General features: G+C 33.5%; 1 protein-coding gene across 1 annotated transcript; it reads right to left on the reverse strand.

Moving 5' to 3' along the window:
* Window positions 1–1,747: 1,747 nt before the first annotated feature.
* LOC149896003 (pickpocket protein 19-like) lies at window positions 1,748–12,740 on the reverse strand. Its single transcript, XM_090117814.1, has 11 exons — window positions 12,601–12,740; window positions 11,612–11,771; window positions 10,899–11,093; window positions 10,445–10,572; window positions 4,596–4,692; window positions 3,859–4,041; window positions 3,477–3,567; window positions 3,044–3,188; window positions 2,530–2,633; window positions 1,951–2,075; window positions 1,748–1,871 (listed from the first exon to the last, which is right to left on the reverse strand). Exons 1-11 carry the CDS (start codon window positions 12,738–12,740, stop codon window positions 1,761–1,763), a joined length of 1,479 nt encoding a protein of 492 aa, XP_089973940.1. The 3' UTR covers window positions 1,748–1,760.
* Window positions 12,741–16,948: the final 4,208 nt, after the last annotated feature.

The following is a 16,948-nucleotide window of genomic DNA, read 5'->3' on the forward strand; positions in this document are numbered from 1 at the left end:
TCGGTTCAGGCATCTTAAAGAAACTGAGGATTTTTTTTTAAGTTTAAATAAATTATATCAATTACATACATTATTATGACCAAAATAACCAGCTAAGAAGCTACTCAGATATCCTTTTGTTGGATAGACCACGTTATTTTTGACATGACATAGGTCAAGCCAAAATCAGCAAGGCATACTTTGTACTAATGAGCAGTGTAAATAAAGATGATTTGATCAGTGAAATTATGGGATACAAAAAAGGGATTATACAAAACCAAATAAAAAAATTCATATTAATACTATTTGACCATTAATTTTTATAACCCATTCTTTCACTATGAAGACACAATTTATTATGTAAAGGGTTTTAAAGTGTTCTTTATCGAAACCTTTATTAATTTGCACTCCATCTAGAATGTCCTAGAAACAATCTAAGACAGGAGCTGTCTAATATTTTGTTAAACTTGTTTTTATTAGTTAAATTTGTTCCTTATTATACACCGTGACAAAATTTATGGCGGATTTCTGGTGAACTTTGATCTTTAAGAATTTTGAATGCCATAAATTTTGTCACAAGTTATACCAAGGAATACTTGTAAATATATATAGTAAATGTGTAGATCAAGCAATTTAGATGTTTTTGTAACGCTGTAGAGGCATGTTTTGTTACTCAATATGAATTTATAAACGTTCTGCTGAAAATAATATATAACAAACATACTTTATGCTTTGTATTACAGATAGTTTTGATGGTACATTAAGTCTGATATAAACCAATATACTTGTAAGAAGATTACTCTTTTTTATTTATTTCATAGTATTTGTGAAGTTAATTCTACAGTTTTGTATATGATTACAAAGACATATCGCAAATTCAAGTGTTATTTTTTTAATACTTAATATGTTTGTAAAAGTCAGTTTTTTCCTAAAACACTCATATTTTTTTATGGCCAATGTGTAACACATCAGAAAACTTGTGATAGGCATTCATCGTAAAAGGTTTTCTTAGTATTGCATTGTTATGAAGAAATAAACAATTTTCTTGTAACATTTGTTTCCTCTTGTTATTTATTATAAACCAAAATATAGAACTAAAATATAAATAGTCCCAATGTGTTCATTGTTATTGGTTAATTTTCGTCGAGTTTCTTTTCACGCTTATTTTTTAAATTGTTTTCCATAAATATTAAGAACTCGATTATTGCAGTTTTTTAACTTGCCAACAAAGAACATTATAGAGAAGACTAAATGGTGTTAAAATATCATACCTGAAAGATATAACTAATACTTTTTTTACAGTCGATACCTATATACATAAAATTACCCATAAAGTCATATGACTAAAATTTCGGGGCAAATTTTGGCGTAGCGTTCTCTTAATATTTTAAAATGTACTAAGTAGTGTAATGTTTTATAAATATTGTATTAAATAAACAAGTTTAAAGTGTACAGTTACTTTTTGTTTCATTTCTACTTGTCTGAAAGTAAATTAGGGGACATGAGTATTCACTTATGCTGCCTTGCATGAATTTATCGATTTCCATGACTCATGTTATGAGGACTGTGGACAATATTATAACAATGAGCTGTCACGCTATTCCCGCCAAAATTAGGCCACAGATGATATCGTTGATTGACACGCATGTTGACACGTGATCACAGATTAACAATCGATTTTAAACACAGATAAGGTTTTATATTTTTATTAGTGCTTATAATACTGCAGGACATATTTTTATGATTTAGACATTAATGCAATTAAAATTCACACGTGTTTTTCAATATTTAAAATGTTTTCGGCTTTTTAAAGTGAGAGCTATTTCTTGAAGTTGATTTTCATGAAAAGTTTTCTTGTCGTAATACTGAATGATCGCTTTTTTATTATATTCCTGAAAAAAAAAACCTTTTTATACAGTTGAATGCTATACAATACTTATAGAACTAATAAATAATTGCAGTCATGCGTACCTGAATCGTATCTGACTTCGTAGTTGCGAATGTATAGCAGAATCTCTCCAAAAGGAAGTAAATGATCTCCACAAAGCTGATGAAGCTGGCACCGAGGAAGAGACCAGCTGCACCGCCAAATGACACTAAAACATTAAAATTAACGAAATGTCATGATTATTGCATGGATATTTTTGTACTACATAAACATGACCGATTTTAATTATTAAATTTATTGTATGCGTATGTATCCAGACGCTCGTGAAGCTGCGGGCAAAAAATAGTATACCTACCTATTTTATATTATGTGTGTCTAATAGATCATACAGATGCTACCTAGATATATACCTACTTAGTAAATAGCGTGATTTAGTGTTAATATATAATTTGAATGATCAATAAAGTCGGATTCTTGTAAGCTATTGCATAGCTTTTATCTCAGACTTTGATCGCGGCGACAGAATATAAAAATTCCGTAACGAAAAAACCTAGCACACCCTACTCCAACCGGCACAGCGGTGAGATGCTATGCAATAGCTTTACCGCGGCAGTCCTCGAGTGCCACACGTATTTTTTTTGTATTTTAGTGGAAGTTATTACCGACTAAATCCTCAAAATGGAACACGATTTCCCTTGTATAGCGCAGGCGCGGTGAATATACCGTGAGACGAATGGCGCCCGCGCCGTGAAACAAGTTCTTTTCCCTGAAAGAAAAATATTAGTAATAAATCAAGTTATTACGTTAAAAGATACCATAAACAGTTCATAAACAAAACTTCAACATAAAAATAACTAAGTACGTTGAAAAAACCGACTTCAAAAACGGAAAAGTAAAAAAATAAGAAAGATTTGATATTATTAATTATTACTACATATTATTTAGATGTACTATTTATTAAATAGGTTTGATGTCGGTGCCAAGCCAATGTACCTAAAACTTTCCGACTTACACGGGCTTAATACTAAGTGCTTAGTGCTTGTCACCGACTTCAAACCTATTTTCTATCTTTAGCACATCTAAATAATATGTAGCAATTAATAATATCAAATGTTTTTATTTTTTACTTTTCCTTTTTTTGAAGTCGGTTAAAAACCATAATAATTAATAACCCACCATACTCTATTCTCAGTGGTGCTTTCACGAAACAAGGAGTCCAAACACAGCGGGCTACATTTGCACTTCATTCCTGCGAAGTTGGCTAAGTCTCTTGAATATCTGGAGAGGCACCACATGCCTGCAGGAGTGCACGGCTTACCACCTGTAGTATAAGTTTCATTTGATATTGTTTTAAAGCATTCAAATGCTTTTTACATATGTTTGCGTGATTTAATCTTAAATTAATATTCAGTGTTCTGGCAATCATTTTTTTTCTTTATTTTTAAAGAATGCGTGTTCATATTAATATAAACAAGCACACACAGAGAGCGGGAAGCGACTTTGTTATAAACTATGTAATGACAAAGTTGAAAAAGTTTGTTTGTTTGAACACGCTAATCAGGAACAACTGGATTGATTTCAAAAAATATTTCATCTTCGTAAAAATTACCTTCATAAAAATAGTAAAATGGCTGACAGCCGCATAGCTTCACTGCGAGACGACTTCTGCATCCTAAGCGACACATGTGCGTGCTGTATACCTAAAGTTCATGAATACTGCATACAAAATATAAGTAGGACAGCACTAGTAGAACATTACGAAAGATAGGAAGGCGATAGCTATTCTTAGTATATTATGGTATATTGAGCAGAAAAAGCAGGAGTAATAGAGACTATTAGGATGGTAGTAGAAGTATCAATATGGTAGCAGGATAAAACAATCATAGGATTCAGAAAGGTTAAAAGGATAAGGAGGATAATAATTAGGTTAATAGTTAATTATTAAGATTTTAGTTAAAAGGAAATCCGGATTTATACAGTCAATTATTTACCGTCATATTCCCACTGCTTTCATCAGTATACAGACAGGCTCGACGTCGAGGAGACAACTCTCTCACACCCTGTCCCGCTCGTGTCTCCGTAACGGTTAGATAGGTGAAGCGATTCAAGAAGGGTATTATTGTGGATGGAGGGTTCGAAGTGTCAGCTATGTCGTATGGAGAGTGAACGAAGAACTGGAATTTTTGGTTTATGTGTACAATTATAGTAAGTATATGGTAATTATATGTAGATATGTATATGGTATTTTTATAAGGCTCTTTCAATCGAGAAGTTAAGTACGTAATTATAAGTGGACTTATGAGTTAATATAAACAACTAGACTTACAAAAATTATTGTCCGAAGCAAAACTCTGCTTACGCGTGCATTAGGCAGAGTTTTCAAAGAGACATATACAACTATACAATACTTACACGGTAATACTTTCAAGTTTCAACACTAAATAAGATGTTAATATCCCAATGAATATTTTGAGGAGGAATCATCGCTTGTGTTTGATCTTGTACATAGTAAGGGGTGTTTGCCCTAGTGCCTATAATTTTTAAGCTATTGCATAGCTTCTATCGCGGGCCTTGAGCGCGGGGACCGAATCCAGAAATTTAGTAACGAAAAACCTCACGCTCCACACTCCGACGGGCGGAGGTGTGGCTTGAAGGCATAGCATGCAATAGCTTTACCGCGGCAGTCCCCGAGTGCCACAGGTCTTTTTATTATTTTAATAATACTTACGTGGGCGTTACTATTCAAGACAAACATGATAAAACATAACCCCATAGAATATTGGCAAGTGAATGGCATGTCTTTGGTCGTGTTCGGATGGGGCTTTCTGAAAAATAAAATTATGGATATATTATGGAAAATAAATTGACATATTTTTATACAATACTAGCGGCCCACCCCGGCTTCGCCCGTGGTACATATGAAAAATAGATGTTGGCCGATTCTCAGACTTACCCGATATGCACAGAAAATTTCATGAGAATCGGTCCACCCGTTTCGGAGGAGTAGGTATGCAGACTAACATTGTGACACGAGAATTTTATATATAACTAGCTGTTGCCCGCGACTTCGTCCGCGATTCGGTCGTTTTTCGTCATTCGTCGTTTAAAAAAAATACGTGACACTTTATTTTTGAATGTTCTTAATTGTCTCTTATAAAATTTAACTACATTAAAATTGAATACTCTGATAAGAAAATCTTAAAATCATCGAAAATCATAGACATCGAATATCTGAGGAAAACATGAATGAATGTGATTTAAATTCTATATTTCTTAGTAATTAAAATAATAATCTAAATTAAATGTAGATTAACAGTTTGAGCGCACCATTATAGAATATGTACCTAAGTAATAAATTACGTTAGTTTACATAGTAACTTTATTAAAAACACGATGACTTTCTTTCGCGCTCGGTACCACAAACTAAACATGTTTGTGGTACGTGGTCCGCGTCACTTTACCCCCCACGAGTTCCCCTCCGTTGCTATGCGAAAATACATTCGTCGCCCTACTGTAGGAAAAATTGTAATACTGCGGCCTGGGCGTTATAACACGCTCAGGGAATTCCTGAGTGCTGATAGACTTCCGTCTATCGGCATTTATACCAATTTTATATTAATATCACCATCTTGAGGAAAAGCTTCTAATGTCGATTTAAAACGCATATATACGGATTAACCTGATGAATTAACATGTTCTAAAATTGTGAAATGAGTTCAGTTTTAAATTCGAGAAATATTGATTTCTTGTATTCGATTATTCGTCGTAGTCGAATACAAAATATATTTAAAGAAACTTAGGTTGGCCTTCAGGCAAAAGGGATCCTATTGACCTTGTATCTTAAAAGTAAGAATGAAAGGAGCATCTGATAATTGTTGAGCACCAAAGGATCATTTAAAACGCAATACTATAAGAGCTAATATTGTCTAAGAACTGTTTAGATTGCACATGTTCCTCTAAAACTTAAAAGTAGTGATTTCAAAGGTTCCGGCGTATCTTCAAACGAAAGCCGACTCCTTACTCCACTTTAAAGCATTACAAAAAGAACATACTACGTTAATATCACCTATACAGAAGATGATCTGTAATCAATTGTGAGGTTATAAGCAAACCCACTTTTATATTATTTTGTCGGACCACACCACCGAATTTGTAGATTGATCTTCTATGTTTACCTCTAAGTCATTAAGACTATGTCGAAATCTGTCTGCAATAAGACGGGCCTCTCGATATTCGTCCGTTTAAAGAGACCAATAGTTTCAATTCTTAATCTTTCATTAAACAAACTTATTAATCGTTCTTGTCTCAAATAATGGTAATATTCGCGTCCCTACTCTAGTCATTGCTTATGCTCATGTTCATCTTCGAGAGATCGAATAATATTATGGTGCACCCTATTATTTGTCAAACGGTCTTCATATTGAGTAAAAGTTTCAGAATTCTCGAGATAAAATATGACGATCGTGATCAGCTGTGAGACGTAATTCCCTCTCAGTGAGGGTTTCGGTCTCACGGGATAGTACAATATGCCATTTGCGATCAGCTGTGAGACGTCATATATACCCTCAGTGAAGGTTTCGGTCTCACAGGATAGTACATGCCGTTCGCGGTCAGCTGTGAGCCGCAATTCTCGTTGTGAAGCGGTTTCAGGTTCGGCATAACACATGTTGTTTTCGGTCAATAGTAAGCCTCTTATCTCTAACGATCCTTGAGAACTCTTATTTCTCATTTTCTTAACTTTGCTTGAATTTCGATATATAAAGATTTTTTAGGTGGCACTGATGCGGGTGAATAAAAATTAAAACGGACTAAGAGTGTTATAATCTCAATCATCATCATCAATACATATAATAAAATTGTGGAAAAGTGATGTCTGTACAATTAAAATATGTAGAAAAAAATTAGCAGGTGTTATTATTATCGAGAAATCGAGAGAAACCATTTTTTTCTCTTAAAAGCTCTCCCCCTCCCACTTCCCGAACTCCGATTGACCGTAATTTATTTTTCCTTACATTTTTATCATATCCTTTTCTAATGGGTTTCATCCTACTGCGATTTTTTTTTGTTTCAAAAATTATCTACCCTGGTGTATAGGTAAATTTTCCACATAAAATGTCCTTTAAATTATGTCGTATTATATTTTTAACCCCCGACGCAAAAAGACTGGTGTTATGTGTTTGACCGCTATGTATTTCTGTGTGTGTGTGTGTGTGTCAGTCTATGGCACCGTAGCTGGCTAACAGGTAAACCGAATTAGATGCGGTTTTTTTTGTTAGGCAGAATATTTTCCGACGCTGGTTCTTAGATAAAGTGTATCAAAATTGGTTCATCCACTTATTATACCTACATAGGGGTAAAAGTGGGAATGAAAAAAATGAAAGTTATAATTTATTTTTAAAGATCGTCGGGAAGTTTATGAAATTATTTATTCCTTTTTCTATACACTTTTCTTCGTCTAAACGGTTTAGTTACGTGCTCTCTCTCTCTTCAGCCTTTAGTTACGTGCGTGAGACAGGAAAGATCTAATTTGGATTTGTTTCTGGATTTGATAAAAACTGAGTATCGATTAAGCTGATCAGTGGCTACTGGCTACACCATAGATTATTAAAAACATCCGTTTAAGAAAGGAAGGAAATAGAATTTGCTCCTCTCCCCCCCCCCCCCCTGGTTCCTAAAAAATAATATGACATAATTCAAAAGAAATTTTACGTAGAATTAGTTAGGCATTTCTTTTTTGATTTTCGATATTATATACTAATCATAATTTTTAATTACAATATGTAGTAACTATTTGGTATAGGTTAGGCATTTCATTTCTTGATTTTCTTTAATAATTTGGTACGTAAGTTTTTTAGCTCAGTTTAGTAAGAAATTTTAATAACAATTCTTTTAATTATTTATGGTAGTACGTATTTACTCAATAATTGTATGTTAAGTAGTAATTCAGCATGGGCGTAGCCACGGTGGGGCTGGGTGGGGCGCTTACCCTGGCTTTGATCTGGTAGGTACTAATTGTGAAGGGGAGTGGGCGTGGGCGTGGGATTGGGACTGAACGTGGCATATGGCGTGGGAGTGCGAGTGGGCGCGGGAGTGGGAGCATGAAAATAAAAATGATTTTTTATTGTTGCCCCACCCTGAGCCCATGGTCATAGGTCCCATAGTCACTATTCCACGCGAACGAAGTCGCGGGGACAGCTAGTAGACAAATATAATCAGAAAGCTTTGAACTCCTAAGCTCAACCATAAAAGATAGACATTTATGATGTCGGGAGATATTTTTTATATAATATGGAGAACATTTCTTTCATACTTGATTTCTGTGTAGCTTTAACCATTAAGATACACGCATTAAGAACGCACACGCGACGAAAGCTTAAAAATGGAGTTGCTGCTCTGCTCACGAATATGAAAAATAATTGTACCAAGTTTCGTTTAAATCCGTCGAGTAGTTTTTGTTTCTATAACGGTTATACAGACAGACAGACGGACAAACATTTTTGACGTCGATATCGATCTCTAATCACCTCGTGATAGTTATTTAGGAAATATATTTCATGTGCAGAATTGACCTCTACAGATTTAATATAAGTAGGTATACATATATTTAGATTCCAATTTCCATGTAACGTTAAATTCGACTATATAATAACTAACAGACAACGCAGGTTACTCTCGTTTCCGTAAGTTGAGGCGGCTACATATTCGGTCCTAATAACATGACTTTTTGTGAACGAAACGACAGCGCGGTTTAATTCGATGGCAACACCATCAGAAAAAAGGAAATATTTTTAACTTTGAAAAAATATTATGATTTACACTATTAATACTATTTTAACATTAACACAAAATATAAGACTGTGAGTGTGTAAAAATAAATCCAGCTAGTTTCACATCACACTTATGTTTATAATTAGGTATACGACATGAAAATATATTAATTACCAAGCAATAATCATACAGATAAATACTGAACAAAAGTATTAACAGTCAAAGTATATTTTTACTAACAACATGTAAATGATGAAGGAATAATAATTATCAACGAACTAACCTTTTTGTATTAGAGTCCCGCCTCGTGATCGAATTATTAAAACACGAAGATTTTTAAAAATGTAACCAATGAACACAATCAATATTAGATTAACTGTAATGGTGTCTAGTTTGACTTAAAATAATATACATCTACCCTCACTTTTAAAAATGTAGTATATTCACACGAATTATATAAGCGCACCTTATAGGGAAGGGAAGATTTATTATGGGTTAAAGAGTTAAATAAATAAATAACATAATTATATTTAAATTATTAATTTTTAACATTGTGTTCAGTAGTGTTAACATGTAAATTGATTTGATTTTTACGAAATCTCATAGATGGCGCTGAATCAAATTTGTCTTTATAGTACTAAGATTCATTAAACAGTTTCTCTGCCCAAATTACGTAAATGACGTAGTTTTTATAGTGTAAAGCTAGATAATAGCATGGCTTACTCAAAAACAACATTTAAACATGAGTCTTTAGATTGTACGCTGTCGTAGTTCACGGAATACGTAAGAAAAGTAAAGGTTCACAGCTCCTCCCCCGGAGGTGATAGCATGATAATATGTTTAAAAAAACCTCACACGACCTGTTAGTAATATTCATGCAAAATTTGAAGTCAATCTATGCAGTACTTTTCGAGATTAGCTCGGACAAACATACAGACAAACAGACAAACAGACAAACAGACAAACAGACAAACAGACAAAAATTCTAAAAACTATATTTTTGGCTTCTATATCGATTATAGATCATGGATTATGTATTCTTTTAAAAAAATATTCAATGTACAGTTTTGACTTTCCTACGATTTTATTATATGTATAGAAGATATGTCGTTGTCATCTGGTTGAATCGGCTATTTGATTGAATATTCGCGTTCATTGAATGACGAAATTGAAATGATGACTAGGCTGAATACTGATTTAACAAGCGTCACTCAATATCCAATTATGGAGTTAGTGGATTTACAATTTGTAATACAGCCCTTTGATTAGAGCGGATATACCTGGTATATCGCTTGGCGCTTTTCCCGGCATTGCTCGTATTGACCCGGGATAGAAAAATGTCACTTACAAACTCAATAATTGTTTTTTTTTAATTGGTAAAGACTTGCTGACCAGCTGCTGATAAAATGGTTCCAAAATTGAGGAAAATCTTTTTGACTTTGCTTGTGTTACGAGAATTGAATTATTGATCTTGATATTTGAAATTTCCAATTAATCGTGTTTTATTGCGGTCGCGGTGTTATCGATTTCGAATAAATGCATACCTAAACATTAACTGGTTCCCCCGTGTTGTTTTGATTATTGATGAATTAATCAACATAACATCAGGCGAGATTGTGGTCAAGCGCTTCCCTATTGCCAATAAAAAAAAAATTCATGGGATTGAGATGTTCCGTCGGTAAAAAGTAGTCTTTATCACTTAGGCGGCCCAGGCAGAGCTGGGACGAGCAGCTAGTACTATGTATAGTGTAATTAATATTTATGATATAATATCTATGATAATAAATTAGTATAAGGATAGGTACATACACGATAGCTGCATCATACACAGCGATGGAGTTGGTGACGTAGCATGCGCCGTGCTCCGTCATGATCGGCGTCCATGTAGGTGAGATGGGCTCTGATGATGAGATCACTATGTGCTGGTCTGGCATCACCTAGCAGAAGTATTTGTTGGTTAAAATGACCGACTAAAGTTGTATTAGAAAACATATTTAGGATTTGCGCTTTTAAGACAAGTATAAATATATTTTGTGTGGGTCAATTATGCAATTCGACAACCAATACCTTTACAAAATATAAATTCAAGTGACTAGACTGGACTGCAAAGATGTAACGCTACTCTAGGCACAGGTGGGTAAAGAGCAATTTTTATGGATAAACAAGAAGAATAAGGTACTTACTAAAAATTTATTTCATTATTCAGATTTTGAATAGATAGTTAAAGTACATTATCTCCATCATTATTTAAAAGCACAGGTACCTCAACAACCAATTTGAAAAGGTCCACATTTAGTTTAGGATCACTTTTAAACTCCTCATATCTTTCTAGATGGAAAAAGTCAGAGTTTGCCACAATATCTACAAACTTGGCATAGTATTCGTATTTTTCATCGTCTGGGCTTACATTCCAACGAGATTGTATCGCCTTTTCAAGCTTTTCTTTGCTTACTCTATCCTAAAATTGAAACAAATTTAAGGCCGTTTTCTGAATTGAGATTGACTTATTATAATACTAGCTGTGAAAAATTATTTCAGTGTTAGATAGCTCATCATTTAACGAGGAAGGCTATAAGCTATATAATATCATCACGCTAAGCCCAGCAGGAGCGGTGCACTGCGGGTAAAACCGCGGGGCACAGCTAGTAGGAGTATAGATGTCACATAAGTAAATATAAGAAAATGTTTAAGTAGTACATAAGTGTGGTTTGAGACGTTCTTATCGACAAATACTCAATTCATAGTATATTTGAATCAAAAAATGAATCGTTGTGACTCTTGAAAATTTTCAAACGTATAATAATTTTTATGATTAGGTTATAAGGTTTCAGTAAGGTTGTGTTGGTAAGGTTTTTCAAAGAAAAATACAAGGTATATTTGCAGTATGAAACATTTTATGTGTTGGATTTAAGGCGAGAATTATTGAGACGTTATACATTAGGCCTTTGAGCCTGTCACCTATACGTATATATTTACCTCATCACACGCAGTAACCCCAGGCAGACTGAACCTCCAAGATTTATAATCCTTATCCAAAGCCACCACAGTGGGGTTATCCCGGTATCTCTGGAACTGCCCCGTTGACACACTGATCGCTCCCCACAGGGACACTGCTGTTATCCCAACCCAGATCAATCTAGAAGACAAATGTGGTAATATGTCACCGTTAAATTGTAAACACTTTTGATTAGAATCCAGCGATTTTAATTTGTCGAAAAATAGTATACTGTATATAATTTAAAGCTTTATTTTTGATATTAAATTGGGCATTGTGTTTAATGGGTGACGTTATTTAAAAACTACACAGTATTATCGAATTGCTTGGAAGAAAGCTCACGACTCACGAGCGATAAAGCCGCTCTTTGTACATCTCTATTATAATAGCTCTTCTACTATCTTAACTATGTAACAAATTTATTACTGTGTATGTACAATAAAGAGTACTTCATTCATTCATTATTAGGTTCAATCTGCCCATGACGGACGTTGAGAAAGGTAAATATTCGGTATAACAATCATAAACACAACTTGGTCACGATTTATCGATAGTTTTTAATCTCGCCAGAATCTGACGACTTTTATAACCATACGGCGACATGCATATAAGTTGGTATAATCACTAAATACCTAAGTACTCCTACGTCCACACAATATTTGTAAAAAATGGTACATACATAGTTTTTGCACATAATAATATGCACAATGAGACTTATTAGATGACTAGCTTTTGGCCCGCGGCTTCGCCCGCTTTGTCAAAGAAAAAACCCGCATAGTTCCCGTTCCCGTGGGATTTCCGGGACAAACCTATCCTATGTGTTAATCCAAGTTACTCTTTATATGTGTGCTAAATTTCATTGTAATCGGTTCAGTAGTATTTGCGTGAAAGAGTAACAAACATACATACATACACATACATCCTCACAATCTTTCGCATTTATAATATTCGTAGGAAGGACCTCACTAACCGCTCAGTCCAATGCCTGCGAGGTCCAGCGATGTGGTAGAAGCCATGTATACTAGTTTGAAGACAAAAATTCTTGCAGCATTTGATCATCGTTTGCCATACTGTGGTCTTGCTTTTATTATCTTTATGAAATTGGTGCATTTTATAATTATGCAAGAATAATTTTGATCATTTAGTTAAATGAGCTTTTGTTATTCGGATGAATATTTATGAAATGTACTTAGTTTTAAGATAGAAAATTCTCTTGGTGACCAGACCAGCGCTGTCCGAGTCCGATACTCCCAGATTTTTAATAGAAATAGCTGAAACGCTGCCTTTTATTTGGTTTCTTTTTAAGATATATAATATTAGTAAGAACTACAATAATGTATGCACTATAGTGACTATGGCAATGTATGGGAAGCAATAAACGATTTTTCATTTATTTCTATTTTAATAGCCAACCTTACGTGACAAATCAACACAAATGTACCTAATTTGGATATAAAATGGATTAACTAGTTTGCATGATAGTAATTCTATAATTATTTCATTCGTAGGTAACTATGTATTTAATTACCGTATTTTAATTAATGTTATAAATTACAAAAGCTTTTAAAGCTAACAATATCTATCTTTTATTTTATATTTGTTGTCACTGAAACGATTTTTAGTATTTCCACATAGAGATTAGTTACATAATAATTTAATTTAATTAAAATAAATAAATTGAAACTAAAATCACCTCTAATTATTATTAAACTGAAATGTTCAACATTCATACTGTTTTTATTTTAGTTTTAGTTCCGACGCCATTCCAACGCGGAATTTTAACCAAAAAGTAAATAATTTATCTCTATTCTTTTTAGTAGGGGAGCCCAAGAGGGGATTTTGGGATTTACTCGAGCGCGTCAGATTACTATAAGGGACGGTACCTTAGCTATTCATTAGTACCTCTAGTCAATATGAGCAGTTATGGTTGGTGGGTGCGCTCAGGGGTCCCGCTGGAAAATTTGAATAATCCATAATTTCCTAAGGTTGAGCTCGAATCGTCAGATTAGCGAAATGGGGACTTCTTATATTGTAATTAACCCCCCCATATATTAATCTGACGCGCTCGAATAATATTACTTAAATTTTTTACCCTTTCTTCATAGCGATTAAATCGCCACTTAAATCGTCAGATTAACGTATACTTTTTTTCAGTGACGTCCTGGAGCATGCAAAATATCAATATCTAACGCGCTTGAGTATTTTCAAGCCAATTTTTTTCTTTTTTAAATAAAAAAAATCAAAAAACCCTTCCCCACCGCTAAAAGTGAAAACATTATAGGACCTTTTTTTCTCGCTATGGTCTAATCTACCAATAATATAATAGGTTCCCGTGACGCTCGAGTAAATCCACATTTAGCATCCTGGGCTCCCCTACTATTTGTTTTAATTCATTCTTCATTATTGACCCTTTTTTACCGTTATTAGTAAATGTGAACTTATTAAATACCTACAGGCTACATACTTATTTAAATAGTTGAGCTGTCTTCTTTCTTTTTGACAGTAAGGATAGATAAATATTAGAAAAGCACATCTATCTATACTTATTATAGATAGATGAAGAGTTTGTTTGTTTAAACGCGCTAATCTCAGGAACTACTGGTCCGATTTGAAAAATTCTTTCGGTGTTAGGAAGAAGGCTATATGTGGCTATATATCATCACGCTAGGACTAACAAGAGCGGAGCAATGCGGTAAAACCGCGGAGCGATTATATATCTTTGATATTTTTTTACCTGAATAATGATTATACAATTTTTGAATCACAAAGGAAATGTGACGCGTGGTAAGTATTATGAAAAAGGAGAGTACGCGGAAATATGATATCGATTTCCGATATTTTAATGATAAATGAAATTGGTCGAATAACGAATTGAGTTGTAAAATGCGTCATGGTAGGTTGTTGATTCATGATTAAACTATTTCGAGTGGAATTTCTTGACGAAAAATTCCTTTGTAGAAAAATCTACATACTTCTTAAAATATTAATATCTTATTTTAGATAAGTACTATGTAGTTTTGTAGATATTACAGAAAAACAATGATTTTAAGATATGTTGGGTATCGGTATACATTTATAGTTTTTAACAACATGGCGGTTTACTGGCCCCTTTATTAATAGTACCTACCTACCTAACGTTTCAAATTATTTAGATTTTTATTTATTTTCCCTTTCCATGGAATAATATTTTTTGCGTTAAAATAATCGTATTCGTATTATAATCCGAATAATATGTGAAAATAGCTGAGTAGAGTAACATTCACACTCACATGAGTAACATACATCCATTTAAATTTTAAACATCAAAATTTTCGTATTCATAATATTAGCATATCTATGCATATATATTATCTAATAAATATATCATCTTGGAGACTATGTACTTTTAACATTTTAGAAGCAGGAATGGTGATATTTTTTTTAATAATTCCATGTGTGGTTGCTATTTGATCGAAGTTATTATTGCAAAGTTAAAACTGTTCAAATACGGTTGTGGTTACTTAGCACTGATAGTAGAAAATAGGGTTGATATCATATCAGCTTATCTTCCGTGTATTCATGTATATGACTAGCGGCAAGATTAGTGCAGTTCCGTTCTATTTCAGTATTTATAAAAATGTATTTTTCTTGGAAAATTCAACCCATTTAAGCCATATAAGTAGATAATTTGTACAGAGACAAAGCTTTGTGCAAAATTCTTAGCTATTTTGGTAGTTTTCTGATATTGTAAATAAAATAAAATTTATTTAGTTAACTAGCTTCCGCCCGCGACTCCGTCCGCGCGGAAAAATTAAGATTTTTTGCTACGTATTTTTCCGGGATAAAAAGTATTCTATTTTATGCCCAGGATAATAAGGTATAATTATACCAAGTTTCATCGAAATCGAACCGTTAGTTTTCACGTGATGCCTTCACATACAGACAGACAGACAGACAGACAAAAATTTTTTTTATCACATATTTGGGTTTGGTATCGATCCAGTAACACCCCCTACTATTTATTTTTTCAATATTTTCAATGTACAGAATTGACCCTTCTACAGATTTATTATATGTAATAGATATTTAGAAATTATTTTGAAGATTAGTATGATGTGTTTAGGCATGTTTAGTTTATCGTATTTCTTACTAAAGGCAAACGTTTTGTAATAATTATTTGTTTGTTGGATTTGTCTCCGCTTGGATTTGGATAATAAATCCTCGTTTTTTAAAACATTATCAATTTATCATAGTAGTTAGTATGTATTGAAAAGCAATCTAGTACACGCTTTTGAGTATAATTCCATAATTCTAAGCATGATTCATTTAAACTTTTGTGATTCCAATTTTTGATGATTTTAACAATAAACATCATATTATAAGAACACTTGAAATGTTACAGCGAATCTTACTAAAAATGATTTTTGAAGTGAAAACTTCTTTAGCGGCGTTGAGCACTTTTTCTGTAATGGGTATAAAATCTTTAACTCGCGTCAGGACACGTGACCTGATCGAAAAAGCGTAAGTAACACGGATACCATTCCAAAATATCAAACATGCTTAACGTTAATAATCAAGTTTTCACTTCTGCCGGCACTCCCGGAGTGCAACCCGTCTTTTTTTTTACATATCAATCGTAACATAGAAGGAAAACTTGCAATGTTAACTGTAACGGTAGCTTTTTATGAATGTAGAGATATCAAATCTGGGTAAAAAACTTGTGCATTTTTTGTAACCGACTTGGCAGGAGCGACCAGGCGTTGAAAATGGGCGATGATCAGTATTTAATCTTATACCTACTCCTCGGATATAGATATGTTAGTAGAGTAGCTATATTTTATGTACCTATTCTATAAACTCTATAATATATTTATTTTTTATAAATTATGAATGTGGGCCACATCTTGTTTCAACGGAATACGATGTGTATGATGTATTTATAGATTGCATCTAAATAATATGAATCTAATATCTATACTAATAAGTAATATTATAAAGATGAAGAGTTTTGTTTGTGTGTTCGAACGCGCTTATCTCTCATTTATACATGAATTTCGTCACCTTGTGCGAGCCTAACGAGGCCTCCATTGAACGATTCGCAATAACATTGGATTTGAATCTACGAAAATGTTTCATCCTCCTATCCCACATCATTTTTAGGGCTGAATTTAAAAAAAATCGAACAGTTTCATAAGGGCATATGGGTATACGTGCCATTTTTTTACGTTCGCGTATGAGGATAAACCGGGTCCAACAGTCGTCCCTTGTAGGACACCAAACGTCCACACAATCAGTTATCAGCTTATCAGTACATATTTATCACCCACCTTTACAGTAAA

The sequence above is a fragment of the Colias eurytheme genome, chromosome 29 (genome assembly GCF_061535395.1).
Source record: "Colias eurytheme isolate Ceu_HAF_F1 chromosome 29, ilColEury1 Martin Lab GWU primary, whole genome shotgun sequence".
NCBI classification, from domain to species: Eukaryota; Metazoa; Arthropoda; class Insecta; order Lepidoptera; family Pieridae; genus Colias; species Colias eurytheme.